Source organism: Pelodiscus sinensis, chromosome 22 (assembly GCF_049634645.1).
Source record: "Pelodiscus sinensis isolate JC-2024 chromosome 22, ASM4963464v1, whole genome shotgun sequence".
Classification (NCBI taxonomy): Eukaryota; Metazoa; Chordata; order Testudines; family Trionychidae; genus Pelodiscus; species Pelodiscus sinensis.
The window spans coordinates 21623415-21641212 of NC_134732.1; the positions used below are offsets into that span (position 1 = coordinate 21623415).

The 17798-nt window shown below is 43.9% G+C and overlaps 2 protein-coding genes across 4 annotated transcripts in view; both read left to right on the plus strand.

The window, feature by feature from the left end:
• The window catches only part of C5 (complement C5), a 66226-nt gene extending 61282 nt beyond the window's left edge, over positions 1-4944 (plus strand). For both annotated transcript variants that reach the window (XM_025183489.2, XM_006120776.4), the window contains exons 39-41: positions 3074-3157; positions 3887-4025; positions 4339-4944. In XM_025183489.2, the coding sequence (XP_025039274.2) occupies positions 3074-3157; positions 3887-4025; positions 4339-4468 (353 nt within the window). In that variant the 3' untranslated portion in view covers positions 4469-4944. The remainder of the gene's footprint in view (positions 1-3073; positions 3158-3886; positions 4026-4338) is intronic.
• A 3158-nt stretch (positions 4945-8102) lies between these two features.
• Positions 8103-17798, plus strand: part of TRAF1 (TNF receptor associated factor 1) — a 78648-nt gene continuing 68952 nt past the window's right edge. Inside the window, exons 1-2 of one of the 2 annotated variants that reach the window (XM_075905476.1) lie at positions 8103-8188; positions 17722-17791. The gene's annotated coding sequence lies outside the window, so the exon portion shown is untranslated. Of the gene's footprint in view, positions 8189-8208; positions 17792-17798 lie in introns of those variants that run through there. The other variant, XM_075905477.1, reaches the window with a different exon arrangement.

Genomic DNA, 17798 nt, shown 5'->3' on the forward strand with positions numbered 1-17798 from the left:
ATTCAATATTTCTATAAGTACATTTGGAAGCATGTGACTCTTGTTAACAACAACATGGACTCATAGAGGCAATCATACCCCTATTAGTGTCTATAAATTAAAATACTGAAACTTAGACAAACACAACTTTGGTGGAAATTACATAGAGGTAATGGTCCTAATTTCTGAAGAGTTGCCTGTCTCCTAAGAAGATCTGAAGGCTCTCAACTCCTGCTTAAGTCAGTGGGCCCTGGCCTACACTAGAGAGTTATTTTGAAATAACTTTTATTATTTTGAAATAACAAGCAGAGTGTCCACACTAGCAGGACCATTATTTTGCAATAACAGGCTGGTTATTTCAAAATAACAACTCTTGCTTTCCATGAGGAATAATGCTTATTTTGAAATAGTTATTTCAAAATAGCAGTAGTGTGGATGCTCCACTGTTGACGTAGCATGTCCCCATTAAGAGACCCTGCCTCAGACTAATTTTGAGGCTTCCCTGTAGTCAGAAAACACTATTTTGAAACAGTTATTTCAGGAGTTATTATTTCAAAATAAGTTATTTCTAAATTTCCTAGTGCAGACTAAGGATATTAAGGACTAGTTGACTAGCTGATTATCAAATGCTTATCAGATAGTCAGCCAACTAGTCGATTCCTGATCCTGGGCTCCGCGCAGCATTTTCCCGGAACCTGGGATCAGCTGGGGACTGGAAATGCTGCACGGAGTCCCCAGCTGACCCCGGGCTCTGCGCAGCACAGCATGGAGCCCAGGGTCAGCAGGGGTCCATGAGGGCACTGTGGCTTTGAAATGCACAAGAGCCCCCTTTGGGGACTCTTGTACATTTCAAAGCAGGCACACCCAAGTGCAGCTTGGAGTCAGCGGGACTTCCTCCTGGCCCCCGGCAGAGTTCTGCATTCCTCCTTTGAAATGTACAAGAGCCCGAGCAGGAGGAATGTGGAAGTGCCTATCAACTAATTGAGTAGTTGATGGAAATTCCCTCAACTACTTGAGTAGTCAGTTAACCGCAATTTAACATCCTTAGTGTAAACATGCCCTAAGAGTCGAGGTTGATGAATACCTGTCAGGATTGGTTCTGGTACTTTATCGTAGACTGTGCGTGTAGATCTACTGGCCTGAAAGACAGACCTGAAAATGTACCTTTCACTGAGAAGTCTTTAAAATAAAACACATTTTTTTAGAATTAAAACTCATCTGTGGTTATTTTCAGCTGAATTTTGCAAAATAAATTACCCCATTTCAGATATGTCTGCAGTGCTGAGGATTTAGATAAGCTTGTTTCATTCCTGTGAAAGAGCAGCATTACACTGGAATTAACACTGTACAGCATATACATTTCTAATTTTGCATGCCAAAATAGGCAGAAAAGGGTGTGAGAAACCTTTCCCCTAGAAAAAAAGTCAATCAAAAATAGAAGCACAGGTTTACACCAGTCCCAAAGGACAGTGTACTCACCCACACACATACATTATATGTCTCTGGGTTTTATATGAGTCTCTGAATAGTGATAATTTGCTGTGCTGTATAATGTGTTCTGATATTTAGACACACAGGCAAAATTGTGAACAAAGCTTCAGTTGAGTTTTCTGTAATTTGTTGGTTAAAAGCAGATAATGTAATCCCTAACGTTCTTCTCACATAGGCTTTGATTTTGTGTTGTTTGCTTTTTATTTTACACCCCAAATACAAAAAGGGAGACTATGTCCCATAGAGCTATTTAAACATATTTTTGTTTTTTAAAGACTTGTCAGTGTTGGGATCAGAACGATGTATACGATTTTGACTTAACCATGTTTTAGGATAACAGCATTTTAGCCTGGCTTCTGTCCTTTGTGAAATTGGTATTTTGGCCAAATCATCCTGTCACTTATCGTCTTCCAAGTCTATACCATGGTTCTGTAAGGCAGTTCTCGGATTTAAAAAACCCTGTCCTCCTTAGTTATGGAAATCTGTGCTAGATTCATGTTAAAAATATACTTGTAGCCAGCACAGTTTGTGCAAGAGTTAGTGAAATGCTGAATCATTTTCTGTCGCTGCCAAAAACAATCATTTTTTTCCAACACTAATCCTTTGTAATTAGAATATGTGGAAATTAATAAACACTGTTGTAATGCTTACTTGTAAATGATTTGGTTAAAAATTCAGACATAGTTTGAGTAGCAGAGTTCTGAATGAATTTAGATTCCATGGAGACTTACAATCAAGTTCAGTTTTAGAGAATGACTCTGGATGAATAACAATATGACAAGTGAGTAGTTTAAAAAATTGCAACATACATAATCTTGATTGTGATTAAAAAAGTAGGTGTGGGTGGTTGATGCGCTTGACATTCTTTAGTGCAAGATTCAGTGTTCTTGTAAAATAGATACAGTACATTGTAATGCACAAATAAATAAAACCTTCCTAATTAATTATGGTGCATTTTATGTGTGTTTGTGATGATTTCTTGAAAATATCTAAGAAAAATTGGAAATACTTTTCAGGTTTATTAAGTCTAGTTGCCTTTCTCTGGCAGTAGCTACTGCTAGGTGCTGCAGAGAGCAGCGGGAAAGCACTTGCACTTCATTGCAATGTATGTCAGGTGCCTGTCCATCCATGAGCAATCAGCTGATATGCTAAATCATGAGATTTGATTCGCTTTCTAAGTGTTTCAGTTTGACAAACAATACATTTTACAAATGTTCATAATATTATCCACGTGAACATCTGTAGATGATCTACATCAGTGTTTCTTAAACTGTGTTCCGCGGTATATGAGTGTGCTGCGAAGCAGTCGGAGGTGTACCGCAGAGAACAACAGCATTCAAATGGCTACCCTTAAAGGGTCAGGCGATTTTTTTTTTTTTTGCTCAATAACTTTTCCCCAACCCTTTTTTTTCCTCAATAATTTTCCCCCGATTCTTTTTCCCCCTGACCTTTTTTTTGTGAACAAAAAATCTTTGGTGTTCCCCATAAAAAAATTATTGTTTGGTGGTGTTCCTCGGTCTAAGAAACACTGATCTACATGGATGTAGTGGAGAGCAAAGGGAAGAACTCTGCCTGAAACAGAAGTAACTGTTTTTCTTTATAGTCTATAAGGTGAACATCTTGTCCTCCCATGAAGAAGGTAGTTTTATTAAGTATGCTGCAACTCTTCTGGATCTCTATAAAAGAGGTAAAAATACTAATTGTAATGTATTTAATTATTTCATTTACAATGAAGGCTCCCTTCTATGACCACTGAAGCAGGAATAAAAATCAGTGCTAAGAGGTCTCTGCATAAATGTAGAAATTAATTGTACTCTATGAATTTGGGCTAATATTTGAAAGCTAGTGTCTTTCACCAGTTTCACTGTATTTAAACTTTTATTAACACTGTTGTTATTGTTGCTGTTTATGGTGTCTCCAGAGGCCCATGCAGAGGATCTCACAATCTATACAGGCAAACAAGGAGAACATGGTTCAAGGAAAGGAAACAATAATACTTGCTTTTATAAAGTAGAATTTGGGTGCAGCTAAGTGGGCAGCAGTTTAGCTGAGCAACTCAGTAGGAGTTGTGTGTCTTCTCATGATTTACCATTTGTACTTGCATTTATCATGGTAAACAGATTTGGTTTGTATACGTTTTGGAAGTCAAATTGCCATGTATTTATTTTTTCTAGATTGATTCCAAAGGGCTGGAAATCAATGTTTTGATTCATCTGAATTTCTCGGTTACATAATTAGTGGATAATGGATAACTTGGCTTTTTGCCCTCTTTTTTTGATTTTACTATCATATCAGTATGTTACGCCTAATTAATGGGCGTGGCCCTGGAAAATTGAGGCCAGGTTTTTTTTTTTAATTATTATTATTCTTTCTGTGAAATTGTCCTCTGTAATGACTCTATTCCCTTCAACTTCAGGAGAGGCTTTTGCCAAAAAAAACACTGAAATCACCTTTGTTAAAAAGAAGAGTTGTACTGATGTTAAACTGAATCCAGGAAATCAGTATTTGATCATGGGAAAGGAGGCCTTTCAGATAGCAGCTGGTTTCAGTTTCAAGTAAGTAAATTATTATCCAGATGTGCTGAGCTCTTTCCAAAGCATGACATACTTCATTCTAGTCATAAGTGGCAAAGTGCTTGTACACCTCTGATTGCACCATTTATTTTAACAGAATCAATTTTTAAGGACTTGTTTAATCCATTTTTGTAACCCAGTGTGTTTATGCTAATACACTTCTTCAGCTGTTCACATTTAAAACAAAGGAAAATAAGCTCAAAGAAATCCATTTAATATCAGAATGTTCTCTTATGTTTAGTACTTAAGGAGTGAAAAAAAAAGAGATAATGAGTTTTCTCTTTTGTCTGTGTAGATACCAGTATCCATTAGATTCTATGACTTGGATTGAGTGGTGGCCTTCAAATACAGCTTGTGCATCTTGTAAAGCGTTTGTAGATACAATGGAAGAATTTTCTGAAGATCTCTTTATCAGTGGTTGTTAACTTCCTTGGGAGAACTCTGTTGAGTAAAAAATTGCATATTAAGTCACCCTAAAATAGTTATTCCTAGCTGTTTAGTAATTCTTTCCAAACTTTTACATTCATAATTAAGTTTATTTGGAAAGCTTCCTTTGCTTATATTTAACAGCACCTGTTTTTAGGAGATAATTATTTTGTAATTGTAGCATTTTGCATTGACACTAAGGTGAGTTGGGGATTATAGCAGAAATACTGTAAAGATATTTGAAATCCAATGAAATTAAACAAAATTCAATTTTTAAAAAAGGAAGAGAGAAATACTGCCTTGTGCCAAAACAGTTGGAACCATTGAAATGCAATACCTTATTAAAGCAAAACCCTTCTTTAATTTTATTTTCCTTGTATTTTTATCAAATGCTGTTTTTACAACTGTATTTTTCTTCATTTATATTCTGTCATACCAATTGATATTAAAATATACAGTGATACATCTCACACAATCTCATTTATGGGGTAACATTATTTAAAATGGATTTACATTTTGAATGAAGTGTTTTTCTATCAAACCTCTTTGTCTGCTGAGGTTTTACAGTACATCTAGCACTTTACTGCCTGAGTAAAGGGTAAGTTCTTCACCACTACACCAATCTCACTATACTAGATGAAGTGTAAAGGAGGGCAAGAAGCCAGAGATCCTGCTAGGGAAGATTCCCCTGGTGCAGGAACAGTGGAAGATCTATAATAAGGTTGCTCAAAGTATGCTGGGGATCACACTAGCCTCTGAGCAGCCCAGAATCAGGATGCAACTACCTTAATTGCCTCCCCTCCCTGTCCTGTAAGTTCTGTGCTATACGTCTTAGTTGGAACAGAGAATTTAACTCCCAGTATATAGGACCTAGCTCAGCAAACAGGTGGCATGTTCTCTGCTGAATGGTTAGTAACAGATTTTGTAATCCAGTACCAGAAAGTTGTGAACAAGTAATGCTTAAGGCACAATTTGTAAATAACAAAAAATGTATTTATATATCAGAAAGCTGGCCTTTTAATTTGTTGTGTTTTAATTGTATGTACCAATGTTTGATACTGGGCTTCATTTTTTCAAATAAATAATTCTCATAAAGATTTGTTAATTTCATAAGTTATATCATGTCTCTTAGTTTGAAGGCTCATAAAATGTTTTTACATAATATCTGCATATGTATATATAGGACTTATTTCACTAGGCACTGAACTGCAGCTATCTCTTGGGTAGCAATGCTCTACGAAACATATTATAACAGGAAACAAGACAATAATTAGCTGAAATATATAGTGTTAGAGAAGTAAGCATTAGATTTGAAATATATACAGGCAGTCCCCGGGTTACGTACAAGATAGGGAGTGTAGGTTTGTTCTTAAGTTGAATCTGTATGTAAGTCGGAACTGGCGTCAGCCGCTGCTGAAACTGATCAGTTTCAACAGCGGCTGAATCTGGACGCCAGTTCTGACTTACATACGGATTCAACTTAAGAAACCCAGGCGTCCCCAAGTCAGCTGCTGCTGAAACTGATCAGCGGCTGATTCCAGGAAGCCCGGGGCAGAGCAACTCTGCCTCGGGCTTCCTGTAGTCAGCCCCTGGTCAGTTTCAGCAGCGGCTGACTTGGGGACGCCTGGGGCAGAGCAGCTGGGGTGCTGCTGGGTTGCTCCAGTAGCGCGGCTCCTCGGCGCTACTGGAGCAACCCAGAAGCACCCCAGCTGCTCTGCCCCAGGCGTCCTGATTCAGCCGCTGCTGAAACTGACCAGCAGCGGCTGAATCAGGATACCTGGGGCAGAGCAGCTGGGGTGCTGCCGGGTTGGTACAGTAGCTGCACCCCCCCCCCCCAGCAGACCAGGGAGACGCGGGTGGCGGGACCGCTCGCGTCCTCCACGGCTTTGCTCCATCTCCCTGGTCTGCTGACCAGGGAGATGAGGAGCAAAGCCTTGGAGCACGCCCGCAGCGGGACAGCCCAGGCGCGCCCGGGCTGTCCCGCTGCAGGCGTGCTCCGCGGCTTTGCTCCGCGTCTCCCTGGTCTGCAGGGAGACGGGGAGCAAAGCCTTGGAGCACACCCGCAGCGGGACAGCCCGGGCGCGCCCGGGCTGTCCCGCTGCGGGTGTGCTCCAAGGCTTTGCTCCGCGTCTCCCTGGTCTGCTGCGGGGGGGGGAGGGACTCCCCCCCCCCAGCAGACCAGGGAGACGTGGAGCAGCTTTTCTCGCCCCGGAGGACGGGGGCGGCGGGACTGCAGCGCATCTGGGCTTCCCGCCGCTCCAGTCCTCCGGGATGAGAAAAGGCCCGTTCGTAACTGCGGATCCGACATAAGTCGGATCCGCGTAACTTGGGGACTGCCTGTAGTGCAGAATCTCTGTCCTGGATACAAATAAAGGAAGGAATAACTTAACGCTTTATTCTTTTGAAGCCTATAAACTGAATTCCATGCCATTTACTGTTTGAAAATCTTTCAGACAAACGCTCTGTGTGAACATTCAATTTTCTGCTTTCACCTTTTGTAGAAGACATAATTAACACGATGACCTTGGTCAAAATTGTCCGCACAGCACTTTTCTGCTTTGCATGTTTACACCAGTAGCTCATCCAACTGCAACAGTGCAGCCTCTTAGGTGACACTGCATTTCAGTATGTGTATGTGCACTGAATATATTGTAGTTTAGAATGCATTTTGGGATCTTTTGGAATGACAGGAGCGCTGTAAAATATCATTATTAGCAAACAGATTTCACAAGAAATATCTTTGTACCTAATTTACGTGTCATGTTTTGCTAGATGCTTTTTGAATCTGCACAACCAATTATTGTTTTTTACATGGAAACTGTTGGTAGTGTACAGGTAACTGAAGAATTCACAGACCTATTGAAGAAACATAATACATATTTAAAAACAGCAATCAATAGGATTTGGCTATGACAGAAGCACCTGCAGTGTATGTGATGTTGTGTGATATTTTTCTAATATGTTTTTGTTCATGCTGTGGGTGTATAACAAGATGAGCTATTTTTGATTAAAACAGCCTCACGCATTATTAACTGACATTTTATGTTTCCACTGTAATACTAAAGATATAAAATGATTTCACACGGCTAAATCAATTATATTTTCAGATTTTTTTTCAAGCCTGTTTTGAGCATAAAAAGAAAGTAGGCATAGCCGTCCTCAACCTGGTTTCCTTGCTTATTTTAAACAGATGTGTATTGATCATGCATATCTTCACATATTCAGTTATCCTTATATATGCACAAACTCAAATCAGGCCCTGAAATATGGAGTAAGTAAATCAATGTTCTCATTTTTATAGGTAGTTGCATTTAAATAACAGCAAACCAATGTAGGTGATGGGGAAATAGTACATTCACAAAAATGAAGTTGCCTGTGATGTTTCCAAGTAGCCGTCTCAATAAAATGTGCTTTTTGATTCTGAGCATTAAAATACTGTATTGGTTATTAACAGTAAACCCTTATAAAATTTTAGAGTGGATATGAAATCTAAGAAGAATGTTTGGTACAAGAAAGGTCACTTTGTGGTTTGGTATTGTGACTAGTACAAGGATTAAAAGAAAGCAGTGCAAAACAAGGGCAAAAAAGTAGGCATGCTGCTTGTAAATGGAAAAAAAACCCAACATGTGATGTAGGGGAATCCCACTTAGAGAGAAATTGAACTTAGTGTTTCCTCTTGCTGGTGATATGCTAAGAATTTTAAGTTCTTAACTCACTTGGTAAGTTGTCTCTAAATGTTACTATTTATTATATAGAGATCTTTCATCCAGCTTTTACATTATTGTTTGCTTGTTGCATATCATTTTCTTTTGATAAATAGTGCAGATTTTTTTCGGTGGGGGAGAGTTAGGGGAACAATCTGTATTTTAAAAATTAGGAAAAATGTTTGCTACAGCTTGGGTTTAAATAGAGCAGATTTTGTCCTTGGTATTATTAATCCTTACTAGAAATTATTTCAGCAATTGTGTTTATATGTTTCATAGAACAATAAGGGGATTAATTAAATAACCAAAACAAAACTAAGAACTATTTCTGAATTAAATTTTGATGATGTACTTAAACAGAGAAAAGAATGAATCAGTATACTTCTGAGAGTGTATCTTTGATTGTAGAAATGTTGTAGAGTCACTAAGGCACTTCTTAATATCAAATCTTGTATATATGGCTCACTAGTTGGAATAATACTACCAATTGCTTTTTTCTCAGGTATTTTTTTAAAGAACCATTTTTCTCCCCCTTTTTTTTTTAAGATTGATTTCTCCTCTGTTCTGCTGGTGAAACATGATGTGATTTTTCTTTTGTTTCTTTACCCATGTCCTGTAGCAGTATTCCCCAGGGATGCGCACAACTTTTGAATCCCACCTTCTTGGTTTGTTATTAACAGAAACAGTAGAGGTAGCACAAAGACCTTATTTTGTGTAGGTCCTCTAAAAATAGCAATTTATAATTTAAGAAAAAAATCTTAATTTTTAAACACTACAAGTGGCTTTTTAATGTGTCTCCTGTGGCTCTTTGCAGCACATGATATTAAAACACGGTGTGATTGGTTATTAACTAAATCAGGATGCTTGTATTATGTTAGTGACCAATAGTAGTTAATAAAATAGTACTTGGTGAGAATAGTAGCAAATGAAACAATGAACTCATGGGCGGTAGGTGAACGTAGGGCTACGGGAGGCAAGTCCCCAACCCCGCCCCTTCTGCCAAAGCCTTGCCCCTGACGGGAACCAAGCTGCCTCCTAGTCCCCTCCCCCCACCTGCACCACAGGGTGGTGGGGCAGTGTCCCACGCCCCCAGCCTGGGGTGGGCGGGCGGACTGGCACATGGTCCCAGCCTCCCAGAGCACAGGGAGGGTGGAAGCTTGTGGGCAGCAACACTCTGCCCCTAGTACACCTACAGTTGACATTCTGGGAGCAGAGTGTGAGTGGGGACAGGCAGTTCCTTCCCCTGCCTCTTACATCCGCCACCCATGAATGAATTCTCACTACTCTGGCTCTTTGGGTAATGTTGATCACTAATTTGGCTCCTGAACCATGGTGGTCTGAGTATCACTGGCCTAGTGGATACAGCATTGGACTGGGACTTCAGAGACCCAGATTCTATTCTTGGCTTTGCCACTGACTTGCTGGGTCACATTGAACATCTCATTTTACCTCTCTGAACCACCCTTTCTCCATTTGTAAAATGGGGGTCATGCTACTGATCTCCTTTTTAAACCTCTATGAGCTACTGATGGAAAGCTCTGTATTGGACTTTGGTATTATCCCTCTAGGGAGGATAGCCCATGGTGGAGGGATCAGATCTAAATTAATTGACAGTGAATTTTTTAACATTATCCAAAGGAACCATCATTGTATGTTAAAATTAATGAGCAAGAGAATGACTAGCCTTCTATAGGATGCAAGAACCTTTTTGATAGCAGTCACTGTAGTATCAAGTGTAAGTGCTGCTGCCAATTGATCATAAAAGCTACACTCTGTCCACAGATGGCATAGCTACCATTCTCCTCACTGAGTATTGGTGCTTTGGAAACTAGGTTTCCCTGTGCTGCAGCAGGTCCCATTGCCCACACAACCCAGGAAATGCACAATTAAAGCTGAAAAAGTCCAGGATGGCCTTATTTATTCCTTTTTATGAGCAGGTGTTGCAGAGTTCTTGAGCACTGGGTAATGTTCTTAGTTCTAAATTTTGCTTGAGCTGGGCATGATTAATTTTAAAGCGTGGTCTTTTGGTAGTTTTCCTCTTTCAACTTAGAGTTTCCTGGCTTTTGTGAGTTTAGCAGACACTTAATGATATTTCAACAAATTAGGTTGTCCTGTGGTTTAATTTTATACCACGTCAGCTTGCTTCAAAAGCCTTTTACTGCTACAATACATCCTGCCAATAACAGCAATGTGAATTCGTCAAAATTGCTGGTCTTGCAATAAAAAAAATAAACCAAAACTCACAAAGGTCTTGATTAGTAGTGAAACAGTGCCCAGAGCTTTGGATAATACTTTATTGACTTGACGGGAGTGATACTGATTTATGCCAGCTGAGGATTTGGCACTAATATTTATAGCTGGATGGGGAAATAAGGATCATGTTCTCAAAACCACATGAAGCTTTTATATTTAGAAAACAAGAATGGATAGTGTCAAATCCTTATAGAAGGGAATGTGTGAACCCAGAAAGGTAGTTGGCAAGGAAAATGACACCTAAAATGATACCAACTGTCCAAGATAGATACAGGAAAGGAAAAACAGTCAGACAAAATTCAGAGCTGTGGCAGTGCAGCCTTCTGCGAAAACCCAAGGAGCAACGTTGCAAGTCTGTAGTTTTGCTTTCTGCCATTCTTCCCTAGAAGATACTGCCCTCTAAGTCTACAACTAGGATACTATCAGATTCACAGTCCATTTTGGTCCATTTCAAGTCATGGAATTTTAAAATTGGTAAATATGCTTTCAGTTTGTGACATTTTCTATTTAAATGCATTTGTAATTGGAGGGATCCTGACCCAACAAGGAGTTAATCACAAGTTTATTTTGGGGGAGGGAGGGGTTGCAGTACTGCTACCCTTATTTCTGCTGGTGGCAATACTGTCATCAGAGCTGGGCAGCCACAGAGCGACAGCTGCTGGCCAGGAGTTCTGCTCTGAAGACACATCCGTTGCCAGCAGCAGCACGGAAGTAAGAGTATTGCCGCTTGTACTTTTGCACTGCTGCTGGGGTGCTGCTTTCAGAGCTGGGCATCCAGCCAACAGCCAACACTCTCCAGCTGCCCAGCTCTGAAATCAGAGCAGAATTAAGGTGGCAATATCATGGTCCTCCCCAAAGTAACTTTGGGTCAGGACCCCTGATTTGAGAAACAATGGGCTCTCTCGTGAAATCTGTATAGGAGAGGGTAAAAGCACAACAAAATATGAGCTTTCACAAGAGACCAAATTTCATGATCCATGATAGTTTTTCATGGCTGTGCATTTGGTAAGGTCCTACCTATATCTGAAGGAGTTCTAGTGAAGAAGAATCCTGAGCCAAACTTAAGGGTATGTCTACACTGCAATTAAATATCTACTGCTCGCTTGTGTCAGCTGATGGGCTCAGACTGTGGGATTGTGGCTAACATTCGGGCTTAAGCTGGAGCCCAAGCTCTGAGACCCTGTGAGGAGGGAGGGCCCCACCAGAGCAAGAACTGGATCCATCCCACTTACCTTTTCTTCCTGACTATCCCCTTTCTACCATGCATGGTCCTATATCACTTTGGACCGCTGGGTGCTCCCCGTGGTAAAGAGGGGATACTCCATTCAATTCTGTGCCCTCTTGCCTTTCCACTCCTCTGTCCCTCTTCAGGGACCCTTCGCATGAGCAACACCTTATCCAGGAGGTGCCCTCATGCTTATTGCTAGGGGCAGGACCACAGATGTACCTGGGCCACAGAGTCCAGGTAAAGGGAAGTCTGGCCATGGGGCAGAAGTGCAGTGGGGTAAGGGGGTGGCTGGCAACTCATCCGGGAGCCCCGTGTGAGGGCAGGGGCAGGCGGCGCAGCAGGGAAATCTGGCCCCAGTGGCAGCAGTAGCCATGCAACTCCGGCCCTGGCACCAGACAAGCAGCTCCAGCCTCAGCAGCAGCGGAGCCATGGGGAGCGTGAGAGCTCTGTCCCAGGGAGCAACCAGGCAGCAGCAGAGTGGGCTAGAGCCCAAGCCGGGAAAGAGGAGGAGCGCGGGCAGTGGTTTAGCGCAGGCCAGAAGGGGAGAGACTTCCCCGGGTCCAACTAATCCCCTCCGGGACAGGTCAGATCCTGAGAGTGCCGGACCAGGGAGGTCCAACCTGTACTTCATAGTAGCAAAAGCCAAAGGAGGGCGCAGGTTCATACAGAAACTCAGGTTCTGCATAATCTCTGTGGCCTCCATCATCTCTTCACTGAATCCAGGAGACTGGTATGCTGCCCTCAACTTGAAGGATGCATATTTTCACATGGCAATAACCCAGTCCCACAGAAAATACCTCTGGTTTGGGATGAGCAACACCCACTATCTGTTCACCAAGTGCATGGGAGTCATGTGGCCATGTTCCTGCACAGGCGACAGGTACAGGTGTTCCTGTAGCTCAAAGACTGCTGATCCGGGACTCAAGTGGAGATGCAAGTTGTCTTCATAAGAGAGTTATTCGACAAACTGGGCCTTCTACTGAATAAGGGGAACTGTTCCCAGTTCAGAGGATAGAGTTCGTGGGGGCAATGCTGGACTTGACACAGGTCAGGGCGTTCTTCCCACAAGGGAGATTTCAAACCCTCAGCAACATCGTTCAGGCTATCGGATAACTCCCCACCACCACAGCAAGGAACTGCCTGAAACTTCTAGGGCACGGGGCAGCTCATACCTGTATAATACAGCATGGCAGACTCAGACTTTGACCTCGTCCGTTGTGACTAGCATCAGTGTATTGGCCAGTCCAGGGCAGCTGGACAGACTGTAACATTGCCTTGCTCAGTACTCAACTCCCTCCTTGGGAAACTCGAGTAGTATGCGGGGTCCTCTTCACCAACCCTCCGCCGTCTCTCTCGCTCCTGATGGATACATCCGCCTTGGGCTAGGGGAGCACAGGACCTCGGGACATGAGGCCTCTGGTCTCAGGCTGAACATACTCTCCACATCAGTGTCGGAGAACGAGAGTAGTGCACCTGGCATAAGCCTATTTGTATCAGTTCCGGGGGCTTGCAAGCCCCGATGACACAATCCCGCTCCCCAGCAAGACTGCCAACCAGGCCGAGCAGGACGTATCCCTGACCTGGCTATGCAACTGGAGCGGTGGGCAGGCAGAGTGGGGCAAGCTCCCATACCCTGACCATGACCCCCAGCAGGAGCATTGGCCAGGAGGAGCAGGGCAAGTCTCTCTCGCCCTCTTCCCCCAGTTCTGCAGGCAGGCAGAATGAGGCAAGCCTCTGTGCCCCAACCTTAGCTGGCAGGAGCACCAGGAGGGTAGGCTGAGCAAGCCCCGATCCTGGACCCCAGCTGGCACCCTGGGCAGGAACTTGGACTTGGGGGCAGGGTAGGCCTGGGTGATAAGTAAATGGGCCACAACCCACTGATGGCTATGTCCCCAATACACACTCCTCTCCTCTCCCTGTGTCAGGAAGCCCTAATGCCACAGGACTTCTGTGCACAGTATTCAATGCACCTGCAAGCATCAGACCTTCCTGGGGTATAGAATGAGTTGGCAGACCCCCTCAGCAGGGTCATTCCCTGGCCACAAACGGTCCCGTCACCCGGAGGTCATGATCTCAGTCTTCCTTCATCAGGGCTTTCCCCACGTAGACTTGTTGGCCGCCTGATGCAACAGGAAGTGTCAGCTGTTTTGCTCCTTCCTGAATCACAGCCTGGGAAGACACATTCCTCCTCCCACCGGGAGGTCTTCTACATGCGTTTCCACCCCTCCCTCTCGTTCACAAGGGGCTCCCCAAGATACGAAGGGAACAAGCTTCATTGGTATTGATAGCTCCAGCCTGGCCCCGCCAGCGCTGGTACACATCACTCCTGCAAATGTCCGTGGAAGCTCCAGTCACCTTGCTGCTACTCCCGGACTTACTCAGGGTCACAGCCCTCTCCAGCACTCAAACCTGGAGTCACTGCACCTCGTGGTGTGGAAGCCCTATGGCCGAACCCAATGGAGAGTTCCCCTGGCTTCCATCTCTGCCTGCCGCCCAGGCGCAGAGAGTGGCTTGGTCTTTGCTAATCCTATAGTCAGCTGTTTCCTTACATGTCTTGACAGACTATTTCCACATGTCCGACAGCCAGTCCCAGCTGGGGACTTCCATTTGGTCTTCCCCAGACTCATGCAGCCACCATTTCAGCCTTTTGGTGAAATGCTTCTTCCTCTCTCTCTCTTACAAGGCAGCGTTTCTGGCAGCGATAACCTCAGGCAGGAGAGTGTCAGAGCTCAGGGCCCAAACATCAGAGCCTCCTCACACTGTGTTCCACAAGGACAAGGTTTGGCATAGGCCTCACCCAGCTTTTCTCCCAAAGGTTGTTTCATCTCCCAGGACATCTTCCTCGCAGTGTTCTAGCCTAAGCTGCCGTTGAGCGGCAGGGTGCATACGCTTTGCTCATTGGATGGCCACAGAGTGCTAGCCTTCGACATCAACAGACCAAAGCCATTCCGAAAGCCCTCCCCGTTATCCATGGTAATGGCGGAAAGAGCAAGAGGTCTTCCTGTCTCTTCTCAATGGATTTCATCGTGGCTCACGTCCTGCATCTGTGAGTGCCACGATCCCACGGCTGTGTGTTCCACCAGGGCTCAGGTTTCTTCAATAGCGTCCTTAGCTCAGGTTCCCATGCAGGGAGTCAGCAGAGCGGGGATGCGGTCCCCCATGCGCATGTTCACCACACACAATTCACTCCTACAGCCAGCCAGAGACCAGACAGCCTTTGGGAGAGAAGGGCTCTAGTCATCGGATGACTCTTACCCACCTCCTGAACTTGGGCCTGAGTCTCCTGATTGGAATTGGCAGGAACAAACCCTCGAAGAAGGAAAAATGGTTGTTCACCTTTTCGTAATGGTTGTTCTTTGAGATGTGTTCTTCACGTCCATTCCAACACCCACCCACCTTCCCCTCTGTTGGAGTATTGGGCAAGAAGGAACTGAGGGTATGTCTAGACTACATGGTTCCATCGACGGAGCCATGTTGATGAGTTTACTAGACATAGGAAAATGAAGTGGCAATTTAAATAAAATGCCTCGTGAAATGAGGTTTACCGGAGCGGTCGACAAAGGCTTCCGTTGTTGACTGCAGAGCATCCAGACTACCACGCTGTGCCGTCGACGGAGCCATGTACTCTAGACATACCCTGAGGGAGTGACAGGTCAGCAGCATGGGCAGCGGGTAATGTAGGCAAAGGAAGGCAGCCCCAGCTCACAGCTGGGATTGGGCAGGGCTTGGCTGGGGGAAAAGTTTGGGAAGGGACATGGTCTTGGGGAAGGGGCGTGGCGGAAGAGGCGGGGCTTCAGCTGCCTTTACCTGCTACCCACAGTGAACAGGGCTCTCTTTTGAGAGCCATAAAGTTGTGACTCCAGGGGGTTCCCAGGGCCATCCAACAAATGCTGCTATGGAAAACATCTTCCAGCTACCATGCATGTGCATGTCCCTGATTGGAAGGGATATGAACAATGCATCTCAAAGAGCAGCCGTTACAAGAAGGCAAGTAACCAGTTGTTTTGTTGTTGTAGTTTAAAGGTGTGGTCACCGCTTGGACAACGTTCGTTCATGAGTTTCTGGCTTCTCTACTGGTGAAGGTTTCCTTTCTTTATAAAATGAATTCGGCTAATAATAATCCTTATAGAACGCTTCTCATCCATAGGTGTCAAAGCACTTTCAAAGATAGGTGAGCTTTATCAAGCCCAACGTAACACATGAGGAAATTGAGCACTGAAGATTCTTAAAGGTGTTCAGGTACCTAAAGGTGTGGAGGGGTGCTTAATGGGATTTTTCAAAAGCATCCAGATGCTAAATTCCCAATTCCCATTAAAATCAATGGGAAATGGATGTCTAGTCTTCTGCCTGCATCATTAGGCATTTAAATACTTTTAAAAATCTGCCTTGAGGAGCTGGTGTAATTTACAAAAGGTCAAGGAATAAACGTGAGGTAGAACTGGTAACGCAGGTCTTCTGATTTTCCTTTGCACTGGCCATAAAAACTCAGATCTATATGCAGTCATTTTACAAACATTAGTAAAAGGGTGGTGTTCAATTGCACCTAAAAGTAAGAAAACCATGACCTGCATGATTAAATAACTAGCAAACTTACCCAGTGTTGCCTGAGTCCTTCAAAGCACGGCCTTAGGGATGTGGGGGCAGTGCAGGAGGCTAGGGACTAGGGGTGTGTTCTCCCCCACTCTCCGCAGCATTCCCCTGCCTGCCTGGGGCCTGTTCTCCCCCCTTCCAGTCCTCCCAGGGATTGTTCTCTCCCTCCTCCCTACCATCCCCTCCAGCCTGCCCAGTAGGGTTGCCAGGTGTCTGGTTTTCGCCCGGACAGTTCAGTATTCAGGTCCCCTGTCTGGTAAAAAAAAAAACCAGAAAATACCAGACGTGAAATGTCCAGTATTTCCTGTTTCCCTCTGATGGAAGCCCGATGGGGACAATTTTCTGGCAGGAGCGGGGGAGTGGGGAGCACGGGAAGCCCGGCGGGGACAACTTTCCCCTGCTGCGTCTGGTGGGGGCAGAGGTCTGAGGAGCACAGGCCATTTAAAGGTACAGTGCCTTTTTTTTTTTTTGTTTAACAACTTTGGTCTTCCCCCCCCCTTTTTATTCCTCAACAGAATTTTTTCCCAGTGTGGTTTTTTTTTGAGGGGGGGAGGGTGTTTGGTATTTTTTGTTAAACCATCTGGCAACCTGAGTTGCCAGGTGTCCGGTTTTGAACTGGACAGTCCAGTATTTGAGCTTTCTGTTTGGGAAACAAATTGAGAAAATAGAAATGTTTTCTAAATCACATGTAATGTAGAGTGTGAAGTGTGTCCAGTATTTTTGTTGAAACCATCTGGCAACCCTACCGGTGCCCAGTGCTTGTTCTCCCCACCACTTTCTGATGCTGCAGCCAACAGCCAGGAGGGGAAAGGGTTTGGAGCAGGGAGGCTATTTAATGGAGGGCTGGCAGGCAAGATGGCGGAGCCCCAGTCCCTCTGGCCACTCCCTTGGTGATGTGGCTGCCTCCAGTGGCCACTCTCTTATTATGTGTCTCCGAACAGCAGCCCCTCCCTTTGCATGGTATGGAAAACCGTCCTTTTCCTGGGGCTTCCAGTTGTCCTGGCTCAACCAAACCCTGACCTGGCTTTAAGTTAGGGGAAGAGGAAGCTGCATAGCAAATTTTGTGGCCCAAGCTCCTACCAATTAAGAGGAGTTCTTGAACAGACGGACACATGGGCAGACCAACACACTAAAAATACAGTTAGACAGGTAGATAGATTTGGGTTATTTAAACATGAAAAATAAAATCATTTCCTTTTCCTTGATTCCTAGTGATTTGTTTAAATGTTGCATGCAGTTCAGACCACTAAATACACTAGATGAGTCTATTTCACTTTTTTAATGAAAACAATGCAAATTTGTCAATGGTTGAATTTTTTTTTAAATGGAAATATTTCTATTGGGTTTTAGATTTTGTACAATCTTGTCTTTATAAAAATGAAATTGTGGGTCCTAAATTAACCTGATGCTGCTTCTTTAACAGTGGAAACGTTTCTTGAAGCCTTGTTCTAACCTGTTTTCTTCTTTATTCTTCTAGCATGACTAAGAAGTGAAAAGTGAATCACATCGTAAATTTTGGTCAAAATAATCCAGCAGCTTTATCCAGGGTAAACT